The 20,381-nt window shown below is 52.8% G+C and overlaps 1 protein-coding gene and 1 non-coding gene across 3 annotated transcripts in view; both read right to left on the reverse strand.

The window, feature by feature from the left end:
* Window positions 1–2,183: 2,183 nt before the first annotated feature.
* Window positions 2,184–20,381, reverse strand: part of GALNT16 (polypeptide N-acetylgalactosaminyltransferase 16) — a 94,354-nt gene continuing 76,156 nt past the window's right edge. The window contains exons 10-15 of one of the 2 annotated variants that reach the window (XM_086709445.1): window positions 17,099–17,225; window positions 15,735–15,827; window positions 14,021–14,104; window positions 8,641–8,782; window positions 7,818–7,940; window positions 2,184–4,342 (exon numbers count right to left, since the gene is read on the reverse strand). In XM_086709445.1, coding sequence (XP_086565571.1) covers window positions 4,205–4,342; window positions 7,818–7,940; window positions 8,641–8,782; window positions 14,021–14,104; window positions 15,735–15,827; window positions 17,099–17,225 — 707 coding nt within the window. In that variant the 3' untranslated portion in view covers window positions 2,184–4,204. Of the gene's footprint in view, window positions 4,343–7,817; window positions 7,941–8,640; window positions 8,783–12,602; window positions 12,882–14,020; window positions 14,105–15,734; window positions 15,828–17,098; window positions 17,226–20,381 lie in introns of those variants that run through there. The other variant, XM_086709446.1, reaches the window with a different exon arrangement.
* TRNAQ-CUG (transfer RNA glutamine (anticodon CUG)) lies at window positions 19,319–19,391 on the reverse strand. Its single transcript has one exon. It is a non-coding gene; the product is annotated as a tRNA-Gln (tRNA).

Consider the following 20,381-nt stretch of genomic DNA (forward strand, 5'->3'; position numbering starts at 1 on the left):
ACGTTTACTAAGCTTTTAGAAAGATGCTTTGCACTCGTGAAGTAGATCAGTCCTCGCAAAACCCCTCCAGTGTTATGAGTACCCCCAACTTCCACGTGAGGAAACCGAGGCTGAGAGATGAAGTAAGGGACTCAGGACCCCATGACCAGTAAGTGGCAGAGTGGGGACAGACTGACAGGGGCCTGAGGCCCACACTCCTATTTTCTTTGTAGTATAGAGGGATCGAGTCCCACGACAGAGGGCTGTCCTCAGATGGCTTTGGAGGCTCCTTCCTGCTTGGTGACCACATAGTCCGGCTGCGGGCCCAGGAGAGGGTGGCCCCGGCCTGCCACACCTGAGGTCTTTGCTAAGTGCCCACCAGTGAAGACTTTTTAAGATGAGAAGCTGCCTGTCCCGCCCCTCACCTTCTGGAGGAAATGGACTCAACCACTATAGGGGACATACAGCAATACCAGGGACACTGGGGACATAGTCGGGAATGAAGTTGTCGGTATCATGACCTGTAGCTTTTCCTTTCCTGTTCCCTCAAACCCCATTTGGTGCTGGAAGATTCTCCACAGGCGTGGGGCTGCCGGACCCCTTGGAAGACAGGTATTGCCCACGTTATTTCTCCCAACTGCAGATGGAGAGACCCCTCCTGAGGGACGCAGGACAGAGCCTCTGTGAAAACTGAAGCCAAGGGGTGCCTGGGTGGCTCAGGCGGTTAAGCTTCTGACTTCAGCTCAGGTCACGATCTCACAGTTTGGGAGTTCAAGCCCCACATTGGGCTCTGTGCTGACAGCTCAGAGCCTGGAGTCTGCTTCAGATTCTGTGTCTCCCTCTCTCTGCCCCTCCCCTGCTTGTGCTCTCTCTCTCAAAAATAAATAAACATTAAAAAAAAGAAAGAAAAGAAAAGAAGAGAAAACTGAAGCCAAGTCACAGAGGCTCAGGGATGGAGGAATCCCTCCTTGCTGAACAAATGGGAGGCTGGCCTCACAGCCACGTCCCTCCTGCCCTCCCCACTTGTGTGCTCTTTGAGACTCTTCTGCTGGGTTCTGTAAGGTCCGTTGTTGCTAAGGGCCAACCTGAGAGCTTTTGCTCACCCCTCCAAGAACTGACTAAAGGCTACCAGTCTTACTTTCCAGAAAAAAAAGAAAAAAAAAGGGTCAGAGAAACTGGGCCTCCAGAGAGGTAGGTTTGGAGGAGGGCAAGAAAGCACGACTCAGGAGAAGCAGCACTGGAGCCCTTTGAGGCTGGGAAGGAGAACAGACGGAAGGTGGAAAGTTGGCCCAGCCTGGCCAGGAGAGAGGCCGGAGAAGGCAGTGGGCAGTGGGATGCACTCCTTGAGAGGACGAACAGAGAGAGAGAGAGAGACTTCTGCAGTGAATTGTGCCCTGCGCCCAGTTAGCCCAAGCTGGGCTCTGCAGACACACTCACCAGCCAGGGCTTTGCTCGGGGCCCATCGGGCATGGCAGTCCGCAGTTCTGGGGGGCCCCGGACGAGCAGCCCCGAGGTGAAGTGGGGGTGGGAGCAGAAATGGCTGTGTCGGCACAGGTTTAGTTGCACGCTGGCCTGCCCACCACAGTTCATCTATGCACTGAAGCGGCGTTTCTTTTTACCTGGGTAGGTTTGGCTTCTGTGATCAGAAGCGGTGGGGGCTTTCTATTGTTTCCATGGAAACATTAGGCCGGAGCATCTGCCATCGGATCAACAAGGCTAGGCTATAGGGCTCTTTCTGGAATTCTTTTGCTGTGCCTACCTCGGGAGATGTCCCGCCTGCACTTTACCGCTGCCTTCTTATGTGGTAGGGGTGGGGAAGAGCAGTTCTGAGGGGCTGGGGCTATCACCCAGGGAAGGAGAGAGGGTTGGTAAAAGGCAAGAATTTGGAAAAAAAACCCTTGGTTACCACTCCAAAGCCCCACATAAGGCCCCAAGGAGGGTTCACGAGGTCACAGGAACCTGGCCTCTGGTGCCAGCCTGCTCCAGAAGCAGGGCCACCTGCCGGCTCCCCTGGAGCAGCCAGTCTGTCACCCAGGACTGCTTGGGGTACCAGGAGGCACGTAGGCCGAGAAGCAAGCTGTCAGGTGCAGGAGGGGGTTAGACCCCAGTGTGTTTCATCTTGGCAGAATGGACGCCTCAACTTCCCCTCCATGAGGCAGGGGAGGGCAGCTCTGGCATCAGAAAGGAAGGCACCGGTGCACGTGTATGTGTGAGAAGTGGTTTTATTCCAGATGTGTGGTTCATAAAGACAAGGCCCTCGGGGACAGCTAGTGGCACATGCTTTGGTCAAGAGGAGGAAAAGCAAAACCAGAACAGGGCTGAGTCCCACAAAGGACGGCTGACAAGTGCAGCCTGACCACAGGGAAGGGACGGCTTCTCAGGGGCTTCCCTGAGCGGCAGTCCTCTTACATTCAACGAGGGAAGCCGTGCCCCCCTCCCCAAAGGTTCGCGCTGCCTGTGGGGTGGACTCGCACGACAGAGATGGGGGTGGATGAAACATAGTGGCAGAGGACGGAAGATAGTGGCCCTGGGGGCCAAGGGCCCCTTGCTGGGGCACAGAAGCACTGCTTAAGAGGGCCCCGTGAGAGCCAGGAAGTGAGAGGAAGCCACTGAGAACCCCCCACCGTGGGGCTGCTGGCCGGAGGACAGCAAGGAAGAGGACACTAGCAGTTTAGGCACACCAGGGAGGGAGAAGGGACACGGCAGCTCAGCTGGATGGTCGTGCCAATCCAGAGCAGAAGTTCAGATCCTTTGGGGATCGGGTACCTCTGTAAGAAGCTGGGGAAATCCACAGACCCTCTCCCCAGGAAAATGCATATATGCACACACATGCACTATTTGGGGGACAATTTCAGAGGATTCCTAGGCCCTCTGGAATCCATGAATTCTCTAGGGGGCCCAGGCTGATTTGCTTTGGGAGGGGGGATTCCCAGGGGTCCTTGTACCGCTGGTCTTTTGCTGAAGATCACGCTGCCTGAGCCAGTGGGGTTGGGCAGGAGGAGATGGGGAATAGCAGAAGCCCTTCTGAGACTAGGCCGTGGGCCCAGTGGCTGTGAGAAGGGGGCTCTCTACACAGACAGGAGCTGCCAGCCGGCCTCCCCGCCCACTGCAGGGACTGACCTTCTCAGGCCTCCCTCTTGCAGTGGGGAGGGGCGGGGATGAGGCTTAGGCTGCACGACTCACTCCCTACTGTCTTAGGGAATGTTTAGCTCCAGAAGGGAGGTCCTGCTCACCCCAGCCACCTCAATGCCATGATACAGTATTTACAGAGGCAAAGGCTTTTGAGAAGGCAGGAGTCAAAAGGTCTGAATAAGGATGGGGCTGCTCAGCAGTGCGGGGCGGCCGCCTGTCCCTACAGGGTCATCACCATGGACCCAGGCAGAGGGGACAGGGCATCAGCCGGTCTTAAGGTCCAAGGAAGAGGTCTTGGCCTGGCGCACGGCCAACCAGGAGTGGGATCTGTTTAATAAACTGTGTCCCAAGGCTGCCCCTGAACAGCCCCCTGTAGCCTCTTGTGCAGAGCGTGAAGCCAGAGTGCAGGGCACGGCGCCCGGGGACTGGTACAGCATGGGAGGAAGGATGGGCTGTCGGGAGGAGAGTCACTCTTTTGGTGCTTCGCTGCTTTTCCATCCATGTCCTTCTGCAAATGACCCATCATCCTCTGCTCCAGATCCCATCCCTCCCGCACTCAACCCAGCACCTGCCTGGGACAGGCCACTGAGCTTCTCACCTCCTCCCTGTTCTCTCCCTGCCTTCAGGCTGCCCCCTCCCCACCCTCCCCATCCACGCCGCCCACATTCGCCTCTCACGCTGACCCCACAGGCGGGCCCTGTGACCCAGCAGGGGCCCTGCATGGGCTTCTGTCCTTGTTCTCCCCAGCCAACAGGCGAGGGCCCCCAAAACACGGTCCGGAACCCCAGGAGGGCAAAGGGAGGGAACAGAGGGCCAGGGGGCCTGCCCAGTCTCAGCCCAGCAGCAGTCCTGCATCCTGACCGTCTCCTCTTCCGGGGCGAGGCCGGGACGGCAGCCAGGGCGTCGGGGCCTGCTCCCCCGTGGCCCCCCCGGAACAAGCTTTGGAGAAACGTGTGTCGTGGCAGGGGGTGTTTGCTGATGATTCCGGCAGAAATGCGAGGAGATGGGAACGGCCTGCTTTACACTCCCCCACCCTAACCCGCTTCCAGTCCCAAAGTCTCATGCAAAAGGTACAGGAGGCCCCAGGCTACCGTCATGTGTGGGGCAACAGCTGCCACTGCTGGGCCGGGGCGTCGGCCTGGCACTTGCTGGTCACAAGCTGGGCAGGCTTGGCCTCCAGACAGAGGCCGCTGACCGAGTGCTGGATGAAAGAGGCTTTTCTCCTCCATCTCTGGGGGGGGAAGGAGGATGACGAAAACACAATGATTAAAAATAGTAACAATGCTCAGAAGTCCATTTCACATGTATGTAACTGGCCTGAATATACCTAGGACACACCCTCCTCATTTGAAGCGGACTGTCCCCTACCCAAGAGCTCCCTGACCCCGCACACCTCCTTAACCCCCTCCCCTTCTGATGCACTCTTGCCTCATTCAGCAGTCTAGATCAGAGGCCCACGGGCTGAATGAATCAAACCCAGGGATGTATTTTGTTTGGCCTGCATAGTGTTTAAGCTTTGGCTTGGTCGTCACATGAAACTCTGTGTTTCCAGCTTCCCTTTAGACGTGGGCCCAGTTTCTCATGTGGCATCAGGCGGTTGGGGCTGAGCGGCTGTCCCCTGCTGCAGCTGGGACTCTTGCTGTCCACTGACCAAGGTTCTGCCCGGTCCCTACATTCTCCTCCAGCACAGCCTGCCCCTCCCTGTTGGCGTTTGAGTCTGTGGGGCCTGGCCTGGTGCATCTTTTGCTTCTTCAAACAAGATTTCTTCTCCCTGCGGCTCTAAGGGTCTGACCTGGCCTGTAACTGTGCGGTGGGTGACCGACACCCTTGAGTGGGAACCGGCCGCCATTTCTGCAGTGATGACTCAGTGAGCCCAGCAGGATGGTAGGAGGCCTGGGGTCCCCATCCCAGTGCCCACCCTGTGCCTCCCTTTCCCCAGGCTTCACAAAGGGGAAAAGAGGTGTTCTTGTGGAACATCTGGAGGTGCCTGGGTGGAGGATGGTGTGTCCTTTGGAACCATCAGGAGAAGGGGAGAGAGGCTGGCCCAGGCTTCAAGGGGGTAGGGAATGCTCACCCACACATGGAGCCCCCAGGGCTCTAAAGGGTGAGGTCACACACTCAGCTGGAGTGCCAGCAGAAGGCCTGAGCCGTACCCAGCTACAGGGCCAGGTCTAGGGCTGCAGGGGCTGAGGTGGGCAGAGAAGGGAACTGACTTGGGAGGTGGACCGGGGGCGGGGTGGGGGGGGGAGTTGTGGGCTGCAGACTCCCCTTCGGAATGTAGGCCTGTGGGGTGCCCACGCGGCCCCAGCAGTGAGGGGTCCCTGGCCTGAAAGCTGGGGCAGTGGGTAGGACAAGGCCTTGGTCCCTCTGGAACTCCCAGCATCGGTTGCTTTGTACCCGTCTAGTCCCTGACCTCCTAGAAGGGGCTGGCCACACTCACCCCTACTGGGCAAAGGATATCCTTTGGCACAGGTAGGCACCTAGCACAGTGTTTACAAAGGATGAATGTGCGCATGAAGGAATGAATCACCCCATCACTGGAGGCGGTCCCCAAACTGCAGGATTCTCACTTCTTACCCATGCCGTCATTGGGCAGTTACAGGGCCTTTCCAACTCTCTTGGCCACTCAGCCCTGGACACTCTCCCATCTCTTCAGCCTCTGTTCTTACAGGTGCCTTGCAAGGCAGGCAGGGAGGAGACAGAGGCTCGGAGAGGTGAGGGGTGGTCGGGCTGGGGTCTGCCAATGCCATCATACTGGCTCCGATATATAGGGCCTCTTAGATACATGATACGCAAGTGGCCTTAGAGGCCAAAAGGGGACCAAGGAGGGAGGCCTAGCTTTGAGAAGGCACAGCAGTGGGAGACCTGCTCATCCTGTCCTCTTGGAGGAGAGGCCCCAGTGGCCCAGGGCGCTGCTGGGGGCCTGGCAAGACTTGTAGGAGCAGAGTGAATGGGGCCAAGAGAAATTCCCACAAGCCCCTGGGGCTGGGTCAGCATGGAGGGGAAAGGATGCTTCAGCTCCAGAGAAATATTCAGCCGCCCCGGGAGCTACTTCCTAGCTCGGCCTCAGCAAGGAGGAATGGGAGTGGGCTCAAAGCCTGGTCCTCAGAAAGGTCTGAGGCTCCCAGTGAAGGAGAGCCTGAGGGCCTCCCTCCCTGCAGGGCAGGGGCAGAGGGCAGGCAGCCTGAGGGGGCAGGACAAACTACATCTGCCAATCAGAAACTCCTCAGAAGTATCCCTCGGGCTCAGCAAGCAGATCTTGGCACACAATTCACACGCGTGTGCATGCACACACACACACACACACACACACACACACACACACGCATGCACTCACATACACCCAGAGGCTGGAGGAGAGGATCTGGCTGCTTTTCCAGAATGGAATAGCAAACTGCCAGTCATCCTTAAAGAAAGAGCTGACCCAGGCAAACAGGAAAAGGGTGGGAGGAAGCCCTGCAGGCCAAGTCAGAGAGCTAGGTGCTCTCCTCACCCCTGCACTGTGCCGCTGGCTGGCCAGGGTCAGGCACAGAGAGGGGGAGGGGAGGCGGTTGGTGGGCAGAGGAAGGGCCGGAGCAGGCCGCCATCCTTTGTGTCCCATTCCTCGGGCAGAGGGGCACCCTCCCAGCCAGGAAGGGAGCCGGCTGACTGTCACTGGCTGCTGTGTATTCTGAGCAAGTGATGTCATCTCTCTGAACATCGGTTTCTTCCTCAACAGGTGGGCCTGGCCTGTCTCCCAGGATTAATGGAAACAGGGTGGGTGAGTGTTTGACAAATGGAAAAAGCAGTGCTCCTGTGAGCCTGTCATGCCTGGAAATCAGTGTATCTGGATCTCAGTTTCCCAACAGCCACAATCAAGAAATATTTATTGAAGGGCACCTGGGTGACTCAGTCGGTTGAGTGACTCTTGATTTCGGCTCAGGTCATGATCTCGCTGTCATGAGATAGAGCCCAGCATGGGGCTCCATGCCGACAGCACAGAGCCTGCTTGGGATCCTCACTCCCTCTCTCTCTGCCCCTCCCCTGCTTGCACTCTCTTTTTCTCTGAAGAAGAAGAAGAAGAAGAAGAAGAAGAAGAAGAAGAAGAAGGAGAAGGAGAAGAAAAAGAAAGAGAAGAGAAGAAAAGAAAGGAAAAGAAAAGAAAAGAAAAGAAAAGACAGGAAAGGAAGTAGTTATCGAGCATCTACTGTGTTTTGGGTTAAGACTGTGGGCTTAGGGGTCACACTGACCTGGGTTTGAATCCTGGCTCCACCCCTTCCCAGCTGTGTTTCATCTGACACATGTCCCTTAAATTCAGTGAGCCTCAGTGTAACTCACCTATAAGATGTGGATAGTACTAGGGCCCAAGTCCCTGGGCTGCATGAGGATTAGATGAGATAATCTGTAAAACTCCTAGCATGGGCTCTTGGTAAAAGCCAACACGAGTTTGACTGTGGTGCTTGTCAGGGGCTAGGGATAGTGTTGTAGGGACACAAGACAGACAGTCCCTGCCCTCATGGAGCTCACAGGCTGGCAGGATTGGCATTTAACAGACATTTACTTGAAGAAGTGTTTCCCGGTGAGTGAAACAAGAGATTTGACCTAGATATTGACTTACAGTGACTCTTACTCTGGAGGGCTTACTTGAGTTTATCTGTTTCAACCCAGGGCTCCCCTGCTAGGAGCTGCCACCCCCTTGCGTGTCCCCTGGGGGCAAGGAGGCTTACCTGCCTGCCTTCTCTTGGGTTGCACACCTGCAGAACGACCAGGGACCCGGGGGTGATGGAGGTGGAGGTGGCAGTCAGGCACTTCCCCTGCTGCTGGATGAGATGGTCACTGAACAGCCACGCCTACAAGGCAGGGACATCAAAGGCCAAGTCAAAATCCTCAGTGATGGATGGATAGATGGGTAGATTGGTGATAAAACAAATATACTGTGTATTTTGATAGAATTTTCTATAAATAATAGGAGTGCATGGTATTCACCATATAATTCTTTCAACTTTTCTGTATGTTTAAAAAGTTTCATAATAAAGTATTAGGGGGAGCTTAGCTGGAATGGCCAGAATGGCAATCAAGGATGTACCAAGGGATGCTGGGGGGATAGGGAGAAAGACAGGACATGGGGCCAGGGCAGCCGGGGGGTTTCCATGACCTGCACTAGTCTTGACATAGGTGCACCCGCACTCGTAGGTGGCACATGCATGCACACACAGGAGTCCGGGATGCCCTGCTGCCCATCATACATGCTGGCCATGGCTGCATCCCGGGGGAGAACTGGGTGCTGCTGGGTAGCATTTCTCCCTCAGCAAGGAGAAAGTGGGTGGTTCACAGAGGGCAACTGTGCGAAGTGTAGGAAAGGGGACGGGAATGTGGCAGAAGCAGAGCCAAGGAGCCGTGTGAGGGGATAACGTGCATGGTCCCCTGTGGAGGGAGCAAGCAGAGAGAAAATGAGAAGGAGCAGAGGGAAGCCCCACACCCCACTCCTGGATGACGACCATGGCTCCTTTCCCTGTCCTGGTCTGGACCTCAAGGCCCTAAGCAGCTTACCTGCGGTGCTGGGGGGTTCTTCGCGGACCCTCTGCAGATCCCCATTCCAAGCAGGAAGTTCCCGGCTGAGTCTTGGCCCTGGGATTCTAAGCAATTAACCCCCTGCTTAATGATGCCAGGGAGCACTTCCTTCACTGGGACTCTGAGAGAAAAGCGAATGGTCAGGCTTGTCCTCTGCCCCCTCCAGGCTCACTCATCCTTCAACCAGAGGGCAGCGCTTGGTCAGCTCCCCAGGCACCAAGGTCTGGCCTCAGTCTCACGGGAAGGGGCCCTGGGGAGCAGCCCTCGCTAGCAGGGGCAGGAGGGCAGGGGACAGGGAAAGAGCAGGGATGCCTCTGGGAAGATTGAGCCTCGCCCACTGGGTCTGAGCAGCTCTGGGAGCCCCAGGGGCCACCCCAGAGGCCACGCCTTGGGAGGACCCTCTGGAGAGAGCTCAGATCAGAAACCCAGGGCTCCCCAGTCCAGAAAGAAGAAATTTGGGGAGAAGCTAGGGTCTAAATGTAGACTCAAAAGGCAATCTCAAAATGACAGGGAAGAAGTCACTTTGGAGAGGCAAATTTAACACCCACAAATATAAAAATGCATTCGATCTCACTAACGATCAAGGAAATACATATTCGAGAGTTACCAGTATTTGTTTACCATATATATGTGCATAAAATATAATGTGTGATAAATATGTATTATTTCAACATATCGATTTATATAAAACGTATTATATACCCACAATTATATCAACACCAATCAATATCAATCCCCAGTGTTGGCAATTGCTGCGGGATTGGATCTCCTCACACCCTGTGGGTGAGAGCATAAATTAGCCCAATGGTTCTGCAGGGCAATGCGGCATGATGTACCAAAAGCCTTAAAAATGTGCACACACACAGATAAAGGGGGTGGAGAGGTATGAACTACCAGTTGTAAAATAAGTCAGAGAGAAGAAAAGTACAGCATATAGAGAATATAGTCAATAATACAATAATCCTGTAATAACGTTGTATGGTGGCCGGTGTGCACACTCATGGGGAGCACAGCATAATGTACACAGAATTATCGACTCACTGTGTTGTACACCTGAAATGAATACAACATTGTATGCCACCTGTACTCCAATAATAAAAAACACCCCCAAAATAATGTGCATACCTTTGACCTAACGATCCCAATCCTCATCCTGGGAATTTATTACACTGCCTCAATAATTACGGATGTTTGCAGCGATTAAATTTAAAAGACATCCATCTCTGAGTGATTGCTTATACTGAAAACATAGATATCCCCCAGCAGGGACGGGCTAAATAAATTCTGATTCATCTGTAGTAATGAAAACCCGGTAGCCATTAAAAATGACTGAATGAGTATCTGATAACATGGAAAAATGTTTATAACGTACTGTTAAGTAAAACAGGCATAGTTCAAAATATTGTATTATTGAAATGTTGCTATGCCCAGGAAAATATGCTTATACACACATTATACACACACACACACACACACACACACACACACACAAATGACACATCGTCTTACTCTGTGGATAATAAACCCAAGGAGACTGCTGGCCCCAGCTGATTCAGGCTTATATTCCTGGGTTCGGAATGTCATACCCTCTTGGATTGTGGCCCCAGAGGGTTAGGGGAACCAGGAGGGCTTAGAGTCTGGCCTAATCTTAATCACCTCTTGTTACTTCTGTCCGAAGAGAACCCGGGTGGGCAGCGGAGGGGGGCATCATAACACTTCCGGCATTCTTTGTTGTGGACACTTGCAGGATCTTGACCAAACCAAGTCTCCCTTCCTCAGGGCTGGCCGGAAGCTCCCAGAACCCCCAAACTGTGATTTACTCCCTCGGTGCGTCAGGAAGACACCTTCGCTTTCTCTCGCACGCCCCTGGCAGGAGCATCCACCTCCTCGAGGCCCCTCTTGAGAGTTTGCATAATTCTAGACCACAGGTTGAAAACCACTGGCCCCCAAGCTGAATCTGGCCCCAAACATGTTCCGTCTGACCTGCATAGTATGGTTGTTGTTGCTGTTAATTAGTTGGCAATATTAAAACCCTGAGGGTTACACAAAGAAATCTGAATCCAGCTTCTCTTGAGAAAATAGGAAGATCAGGCCACACTGAGCTCGCCTTCCAGAGAGGTGCTACTTCACGGTGGTAGGTAGCAGCTGCCGCATGGCAGGGGGTGGGGTTGCATCCCAGTTTGCCACAGTCCCTACAACTCCCTAGTGTATCATTGCTGTCCACCTGATTGATTTGCATCACCCATAGAATCAGTGTAGGATTTGAACTTGCAACCCCTGCCAGGTGCAAGGGCGTTAAGATGCAAAGACCCCACTGGAGCTGTGCTAAGGAATGGGACATGTGCAGGGCGATCCACTTTCAGAGCTGAGGTGGGCACCACCGTGCATGGCAACGACCCCGGCACAAAGGAGGAAACCAGGGGCAGGGGCAACAATCTCCAAACCCGATGCGGCTCCTGTGTGTGTGTGTGTGTGTGTGTGTGTGTGTGTGGTAACAGCCCTGGAGCAGCTGGGATGGCCACCTTCACCATTCAGCACCCTTTCTCGGCTCCCTGGCCGAGCCAGGCTCAGCTACGTTAGCATCTGCTTCCCTCTCTGTGGGTCTCCTCCCAGCTGGGCTGCCATTAGCCCTTAAGATGCCCTTGCAGAAATAGCAAAAGGCGTCCCTTCCTCAAGACGTTTCCCTTCCATCTGTTAGAAAACTGTCATAATATACTGGTTTTGTTGGAAGACTTTTGACACCATCTGCCAGGAAGTGTTGTAATAAATGTACAATCTCTACTGTGTGACTGGCACCCTTGCAAACGCGGTGTGCACAGTTGTACAACTCTTCCTGACCATCCTAATAAGAGTCATAAATTAGCAATTGCTGAGGCCTGCTGCAGAGCTTGGATCCGAGAGGGGACAGGCAGGGCTGTGCTGGGACTACAGGCGGGCCTAGGAAAGCACAGGCCGCTGCCCTCGGCCTCCTCGGTCTCCTTGGTCTCCCCACTGACCATCTGCAAGTGTGGCCCAACCACGAGGGTCCCCTGCTTCGAGGAACGTTGGTATCCCTGGGCGTACACATGGCCTTCCAAACCAACCCGAGGCGCTCCTGGCCCCTCAGCCTGAGAACCGAGGCAGGACGCGAACAGCGGACCGAGGATGAGTAACCGGGACAGGAAGGAGGCGCGCAGTTTCTATCTGACCAACGAAACTACTTTTTAAAACGTCCCCGCAGTGCCAGAACAAACAGATGACTCATGCTCCTCATTTAACATGGCTGGTTTCAGCCTCTCTCCTGTCTTGTGATGGATCCAGCTTTCTGAGTGTTAGAAAATCCTTCTTCCTCCTGCTCCTCCGGGGATGACATGGGAGAATGTGTGTGGGGACCGGGCGTGGGGAGGAAAGGCAAGTTCCGGCTCCTCCCCGATGCATCCCATGGGCTTCCCAGCCCCTGCGCGAGGCCTAGAGCCCGTGGCTCCAGCCCAGTGTTGTCTGAACCCTGACAAGAGGTAAAGGGACGACTGTGCTTTTTCCCTCAGAAATGATACGTCTGGATGAAACTTTCCCCTTAAGAGTGGCCACTGGAAAAAGCGGTTCATTTATTATACTTTTATAAATTAATGTTCTTCCCTTCACAGCCATCGTCGGGAGAGCTGGGTTTTCTAGGCCGCTGACCCTTTGCAAGGATGCTGCTGTTGCTCAAATTGTTTTGAAATTCTTTTAAGTCTGCTCCCAGAATCAGTTCATTCTTTTTTTAACATTTTTTAATGTTTATTTATTTTTGAGAGAGAGAGACAGAGTGTGAGCTTGGGGGGGGGGGGGTTGGGCAGAGAGAGAGAGGGAGACACAGAATCTGAAGCAGGGTCCAGGCTCTGAGCTGTCAGCACAGAGCCCGACACGGGGCTCAAACTCATAAACCGCGAGATCATGACTGAAGCCAAAGTCGGACCTTAACCGACTGAGCCACCCAGGCGCCCCAGAATCAGTTCATTCTTGACACTTGATTCAGTCCTTGTCATGCTCTGTGTGGGACCCAGGACCCATTATCTGGGGTAATCGCCTTATTCACTGGACTTGGCGACACCTAATACAGCTGTTTTCCAAAAATCAAATCTGCACTCAAAGAACAACAACTTGCCTTTTTCAAGGACATGCAGGCTCTGAGGGGTGGAGTGTTCTGGAAAGCGAAGCAGCATCCTTGGGAGAAAGCTGGCAGTAATGGAATAACCCGTTCCCTAAGGTGACAGTTATATAGAAGGGAGAATGCTAATTTCCAAGTTATTACTATTGAGGCTTATTAACCATGCAATTTATTCAGTTAAAAATATTTATCGAGCTGAGTGTCAGTTTTGTGACAGACACTGCCTTAGGGGCTGGAGCTAAAGCAGTGAACAAGCAGATGCACACCTCTACCCTCATGGAGCTTACTGTCACGTGTAGGGAGGCGACGACAAAATTAACGGGCCACACAGGCACTGGATGGTGATGAGGGTGAACTAGGCAGAGGATGCTGGGGGGAGGGGCGGTCTTCAAACAGAGACTGTTCGGGGAGGTGTCCCTCAGAAGGGGACATTGGAGTCAAGACCTGAAGGAGGTGAGGACATGAGCCATATGGATGTAGTTAAGCTGCTGAAAAGGATTTTGCAATGAGAAAAAAGGAATCCTCACTGCCCCACCCCTGCCTTACAGCTTCACCCACAATCTGGGAGCTCAGCTCGTGCATACACACACACACACACACACACACACACACACACACACACACTCAGATGCCCTAGGGCTCGAGCGGGCACGCCATTTGCATTCTTCCTCGAGTCTATCAGAGCAAACATTTGCCAGTGTTTTGTCAGTCTTTATGGTTGTAGTCTTAATGGATGCATAGTATTAGTTTAGACCCAGGAATTGGGACTCAGTAAACCAATCCCCTATTATTAGCTGTCTCTCGATTTTTCACAGCAGCAGAGAAGCCTACAACCGAACATCTGCTTGTCAATAGTTTTTTTTTTTTTTTTTTTTTTTTTCCTTTGGTTGTTCTTATTTCCTTAGGATAAACTCCCAGAAGGGAGGGAACAGAGTCGAAGGGGATGCATCTTTATTTCTGTGGCTTTTGCTACGTAATGCAGAGTTGTTTTCCTATGGGGACAAAGCCCATCTCTGGCGCTATGACCCAGTCTGTTAAAAGTTTGGCTCCTACCACATCTCACTTTTAACTCCCAGCGGTGTCCTTCCTCTTCCCCCAGAGCCTTCGTGTGAAGATACACACTGAGAGCTAGAAAGAGCCAGACTGCCCGCGATGAGATCTCAGGGTGTGGGTCCCCCAAGCTAGCTGCTGGCCCCACCCAGGCTGGGTGTACCAGCTGAGGGCTACACTCACGTGAGCTCTGGGTAGACGTTATCCAGGTACCAGCGGAAGGACTTACAGTTCATCTTCTTCCTCTGCTCGATCCGCGTGGCTACACTGAAACAGTAAGAAAGGCTCAGGCCTTGGCAAGGGGGCCCAGGGAGGAAGCCCCAGGAGGCCAGCCCCCTCTGTCCGCCTACCCCCAGGCTGGGCAGGACCAGCGGCTGTCCAAGCCTGCCCTCCAGCCATAAATCATTCTGCAACCTGCAAGGTCACTCCAAGTATCCTGGCGATTCCTCATTTCTTTCCTCAAATTCCCACTCACTTTGCAGGATCAGGGCAGCCCACGGAGGGTCCTGCTTTACCCTGGCTTCTCACTCCTCGACACCTCAGCACTCCCTAGTCCTTTGGGTTTTTTTTTTAAGTTTATTAATGTATTTACTTTGAGAGAGTGCATGAGCAGGGAAGGGGCAGAGAGAGAGAGAAGGAGAGAGAATCCCGGCTCAGAGAGAGAATCTAACAGCTCTGAGCCTGATGCAGGACTCAATCTCATGAACTGTGAGATCATGACCCAAGCCGAGATCAAGAGTCAGATGCCTAAGTGACTGAGCCACCAGGTGCCCCCTCCCTAGTCCTTATTTTCACAGAGAGCAGAGCCTCAGTGAACTCCAAGCTTTCCTTTCCTGCATTCCAGTTTTAGCAGAAAGGGTCAAATAAGACAAGCACGCTTTAAACATCTTTGGGGAATTTTGGCAAATAAGAACCCTCCGATGTGCCCATGGATCCACAGTTTGATCTCCCCAGCTTCCTCAGCTTCACAGACCAGAATGGCCACTGACAGATGACCTTCACTGCCTCTCCGAGCCTCGGTTTCTTCCCTGGTAAACTGGGGACATGACTACCTATCTCGGAAAGTTTTCGGAGAATCAAATGAATTAAGAGGGCATAAGAGCCTACCACAGCGTAGTTAGTCAGTAAACGTCAGTTCGCCACTAACAGAAATAGTGACACAGCTTTTCTTTTTTAAAGGGCTAGGTATGCGTAAACAGAGGCAAGAAGATTCAGTGATGATTGCTGATGTTTTCAGCCTTCTGACCACAACCTTAAGTAAGAAATAAATACATCTTATACTGTGATCGAGTATTCCCATGTGCAAATACGGCTAAACACACACGCGCATATAACTGAAATAAATTTCGCCGAACAATACTTAGCCTTAACTGCAATCAAGTGCTATTTGCTAGTCTGCTCTGTACTAATCTATAGTGTTCTAGGTCTATCATTTTTTTTTAAATGACTGTCACGACCCACGAAATCGATTTTATAACCAATCTACATTTTGAAAATGCTTAACTAGACGGTAGTCACACGAGTCCAGGACAGGAAAACAGGCTAACGGCGGGGGGGTGGCGGCAAAACCCCAAGTGTTTTCCGCAGACAGTCGGGCAGGGCACTAAGTACTCCCACAGATGTCCTTTTTCCTGCAGGCAGCTTGTGAACGGGCAGCTCTTCGTAAGCGAGCCCTCTCTGCTTATTTCTCCCCAAGAGGCTGCATGCTCCTCAAGAACCCAGTCCTATCTCACATTGCATATCCTACCATATCCCCCGACTCCCAAGAGCCCAGTGGGGAGGGGCTCAGTTGCCGAGGAGACAGTGAGTTCTTCCCTGGCGTCCACGGTTTGTGTTTTGCTATGGCTGTGCTAACGTGGGCGGAGGGAGGCAAACGGGGCTGGTCGAGGGGGCCCACCTGCCAAAGGCCTTTCCGATGGCCGAGGGCCGGGCCTCATAGTAATACTGCTTGTATTCATCCATCCACACCTCTGCAGTGCGCTTGGTATTCCTAAAAGGGGAGGAAGGAGCAAAACGAAGTCACCAGGGTGGTCACAGAGTTAGGATCAAGATCAGCTCTGCGCAGCACAGGGTGTTGAGGATCTCAGGAGTGTGCATGAAATAATACTGATGGTATAAATGACTATGTAATCTGTCAACGTCCATCAGCTCGTGTCTGTATGCTCTCTGACACTCCACTTGAGGCATCTGTTCTGCCAAAATACCTACATGGGGGCAAAAGGACATGTACCAAATATTTGTTTAGTAAGACATGGGTGACAACCTAAATGCCCACCAATAGGAGCATAATGACCCCTACTTCTCCAGGATGGAGTACGTGCCATGGAAGGATGTCTAGAATTTAGTGTGAGCAGCAGGAAAGCACATTGCAGAAAGAACACACAACTTGACCCTATGTACGTAAAACACAAAGTTGTGGTATGTGTGCTTCCCTCCACCTAAAGTACGTGCATGAAAATGAGTCAAAGGGCCGAAATGAGAGACCAGAAATCTATACCCAGTAGTTACTTCGAGAGAGCCAAGGGGGATAGGAGTCAGACTGGGTAAAAGGGACTTTTGCTTTTTTCTCCACATGTGACGTAAAGAGTAAAAGCACATGTGTGGACAGATATGTATATATAATACCTTGCATTTTACGGTGAACACGTGTTACTTTTATCATTATAGAGACAACGCAAAAAGGGGTGGGGGAGAAGCAAACCGAAATATTAAGCCATTCGGTTAGCTAGACTGGGGAGCCACTGCTACAAACAAGGGAGCACGGGCCTGACAAGCCAAAAAACTGTCCTCAAAGGGGGTGCTCATGACACTCTTCCCCGCCTCCCCTTCCACCCCCTCCAGGAGAGCGGGCGATGGCTGGTCTCTAGGACCTTGCCCACTCCCCCTCAAGACCAAGTACATCCTGGGGCTGGGCACATGGGTGGGCAGATGCTGACCAAGTCAGGGTCAGGACATGGCATCCATGACCAGAACTTGGGGCCCAGTGAGTGGAGGGCAGCTCCCAGGTAGGCATTGGGCCAGTTTTCCAATATACTCCCGGGCAAAGAGAGTCAAGACAAGGGAGGCCTGGCGTCCACACTCGGTTTCATCCTTCCACCCTTGAAAGTACCTGGAATCCCAGAATTGGAGGGAACAGATGGGGAAACTGAGGCCCAGAGAGGTGGGGTGGCTGCCCAGAGTCACAGGAGTAACTGACTGGGCTGGGGTCTAGAAGCCAGGTGTCTTAGCTCCTAGCCTGGTGCCCTTTGCACTGTGACCTACCTGATGTAGGTGAGGGCATTGCCCTCAGGGAAGTTGTAGGGGTGCCGTTTCCTGAAGACGTGGCCCACCCGGCTGCAGGGCACGATCTCCAAGCTCCCACCGCACATCCACACCCTGAAGGAGAGCTCTGCAGGAAATGGCAGCCGTCAGGAGGGAAGAGCCCCTGGCAGGTCCCCACTGAGTGAAGGCCGGGAGGAGCTAGTCTCCCTTGCCTTTGGTGTCTCTTTGAAGGCATGTGCTGGGCTCAGGGTTCCTGGGGCCATGTACATGGGGTATGCCCAACCTTGAACATGTTCCTGACTGCTCGCTCCGTGCATGTACATACCCCCGCCCCCCCAGCACACACACGCCCCTCCACACACACCCCCTCTACCCACACCACACACACACATACCCTCCATATACACCCCTTTGACCCACATTCCCCCCTCCACACACACTGCAAACACACACCCTCCACACACGTCTCCTCCATACCTACCACACATACACACCCTCCCTACATGCTCCCCATACACACTGCCCGTATCTGAGCCCTAGGAGAGGAAAGGTTTTTTGTTTTGTTTTATTTTTTTTGAGACAGAGAGAGAGAGAGAGAGAGAGAGAGAGAGAGAGAGACAGAATCCTAAGCAGGCTCCACATTCAGGGCGAAGCCCAACGCAGGGCTCGATCCCATGACCCCGGGATCATGACCCAAGCTGAAATCAAGAGTTGGAGGCTCAACGGACTGAGCCACCCAGGTGCCCAGGTGGGAAAGCTTTGAAGGAACACCAAGACCATGAGCAGAAGGAAAACCGAATCAAATGCAGCATCATTTCCAGCCTCTGACTATAAAGCCCCATGCAGACATTGCTAAGGAAGAATGCATTTCTAGACACAGTCAGAAAGTCAGTCAGTCCTAGACACCCATGAAGCTGGGAAACCCACCACCAATCAGGCCACGGGCCACTCTTTCTGGCCCCGGACCTCCCTCTTGGCGCAGGTGGTCTCCATGCACAGGCTACCACTGGCCCTCTTGAGACACACTTCTGTTTGATAGTGGTTGGGATGCTGAATGAGCTTCTGCCGGTGACTGTGGTTCTTCTTAGTGCTGAGAGATGCAAGAAGGTGGCCATTCTGCTTCCCAGAAGGGAACAGCACAAGCTGCCTGCTCTATTCTCAATTTTTTTTTTTTTTAACATTTATTTTAGTTTCAAGAGACGCAGAGAGACAGAGTGTGAATGGGGGAGGGGCAGAGAGAGAGGGAGATACAGAACCGGAAGCAGGCTCCAGGCTCTGAGCTGTCAGCACAGAGCCTGACGCGGGGCTTGAACCCACCAACAATGAGATCATGACCTGAGCTGAAGTCGGACGCTTAACCGACTGAGCCACTGAGGCGCCCCTGCCTACTCTACTCTACACTCAACAGTCGTCACTTCTGGCAAGGACCCATCTTGGCAGCTTGCTGGACCTCACATCATCTCTTCTGATTACTCTTTCATATTAACCCTGCAGGTGGGCACCCTGTGACATTAAAACACCTCTTTCCTGTCCCAGAAAATACATAATCCTCTTTTGTTTGTTTGTTTTTAATTGAAAAAAAGGAAGACCGTTTTCTCATGAGCTCTAGCCTTGGTCCATCTCCCACTCCCCAGCTGGCCATACAGACACTGGTCCCTGGCCAGGTCTGGGTGTCCTCACCTGGCACAGATGGTCAGGGCCCAAGCCCCCTCGCTGCGACTAACACCCACCTCTGGCTAGACTGTGTGCAGCAGGCAGCTTCCAGACACAGGCCAGGGGCGAGGACTGGACATGTGGCATATCCGGACCCATGCTCATGGTCGGGTATGCTAATGGACTTCCTAGGTAGGCCTGCAGACTGCCGGGCTTGTGTCCCTTCTCCCGGGATGAGCTTTGCAACTGGTTCAACAACTGAGATTTAGAACTAGGGGCAGACCTGGGGGACAGAGGAGTTACTTTCTAGTTCCATTTCTGCCAGACTAGCTTGGTTATGCTAGTTAAGTCACTTCATCCCACCAGGCCATACTGTCCATGCTGTTATTGTCATTATCCACAATGGCGGTAACGAACAGTAAGCATCACCCATTTACTGAGCACTTGCTATGTGCCATGCCAGGTCTAATTCTCACAGCAAGCAGATGAAGCTAGTATTATTATCCCCATGGGCTTTTTGTTTGTTTTATTTTTGTAAATTTATTTATTCTTTTTAAGTAGGCTCCATACCTAACGTGGGGCTTGAACTCATGACCCTGAGATCCAGAGTCACATGCTCTACCAACTGAGCCATCCAGGCACCCCTATCCCCATGTTCCTAATCAGGACTGGGAAGTTCAAACATCTTTTTTTTTTTTTTTTTAATTTTTTTTTCAACGTTTTTATTTATTTATGGGACAGACAGAGACAGAGCATGAACGGGGGAGGGGCAGAGAGAGAGGGAGACACAGAATTGGAAACAGGCTCCAGGCTCCGAGCCATCAGCCCAGAGCCTGACGCGGGGCTCGAACTCACGGACCGTGAGATCGTGACCTGGCTGAAGTCGGACGCTTAACCGACTGCGCCACCCAGGCGCCCCAGAAGTTCAAACATCTTAACCTCTCCAAGATCACCCAAACACTCTGCTGCAGAATTACAATGTCAAGTTCACATTTTGTCCAGCAAGCTGCACTGTTTGAACCAGATTCTTTCGTTCATTCAGTAAAATTTTATCGGGAACCTGTTCATTATGTGTTGTATGCCGTTCTAGAATCCTTACACTGACGGGTAGGAGACAGGGACTCACTAAAATAAGAAAGAAAACGACAAGTAGACCAGAAAATGGATAAAATACGTAGTCTATCTGGCGGTACTAAGTACAATGGAGACAAAGGAAGCAGGTGGGGCTGAAGAAGGGGGAGCTGTTGGGGGGGGGGCTACAGTTTTAATTAGACTGACTGGGAAGTTATCACTCAGAAGGGGACATTTGAGCTAAGTCCTGAAGGAGGTGAGGAAGCCAGTCGTGTGGCTTTTAGGGGACAAGCATTCCAGGCAGAGGGACCAGCAAGGGAAAAGAAGTAGAGGCTAGAGTAGGCGGCAAGTCCCAGGCGTGGCAAGTTGCAGGTGGTGGCAAAGAGGCCTGGCGGGGCTAGCTGCTGGAGTGGAGTGAGGCCGGGTGAGAGAGGCAGGAGATGTGGGCAGAGCTGGTAGTGTGCTGTGGGGGAAGGACCCAAGGCACGAGGACTTTGGGTTTTGCTGTCAGTGTTGAGGGAGTCCTTGCAGGGTCACGAGCAGAGGAGCAGGGGACTGG

The sequence above is a fragment of the Puma concolor genome, chromosome B3 (assembly GCF_028749965.1).
Source record: "Puma concolor isolate L17-30 chromosome B3, mPumCon1.1.hap2, whole genome shotgun sequence".
NCBI lineage: Eukaryota > Metazoa > Chordata > Mammalia > Carnivora > Felidae > Puma > Puma concolor.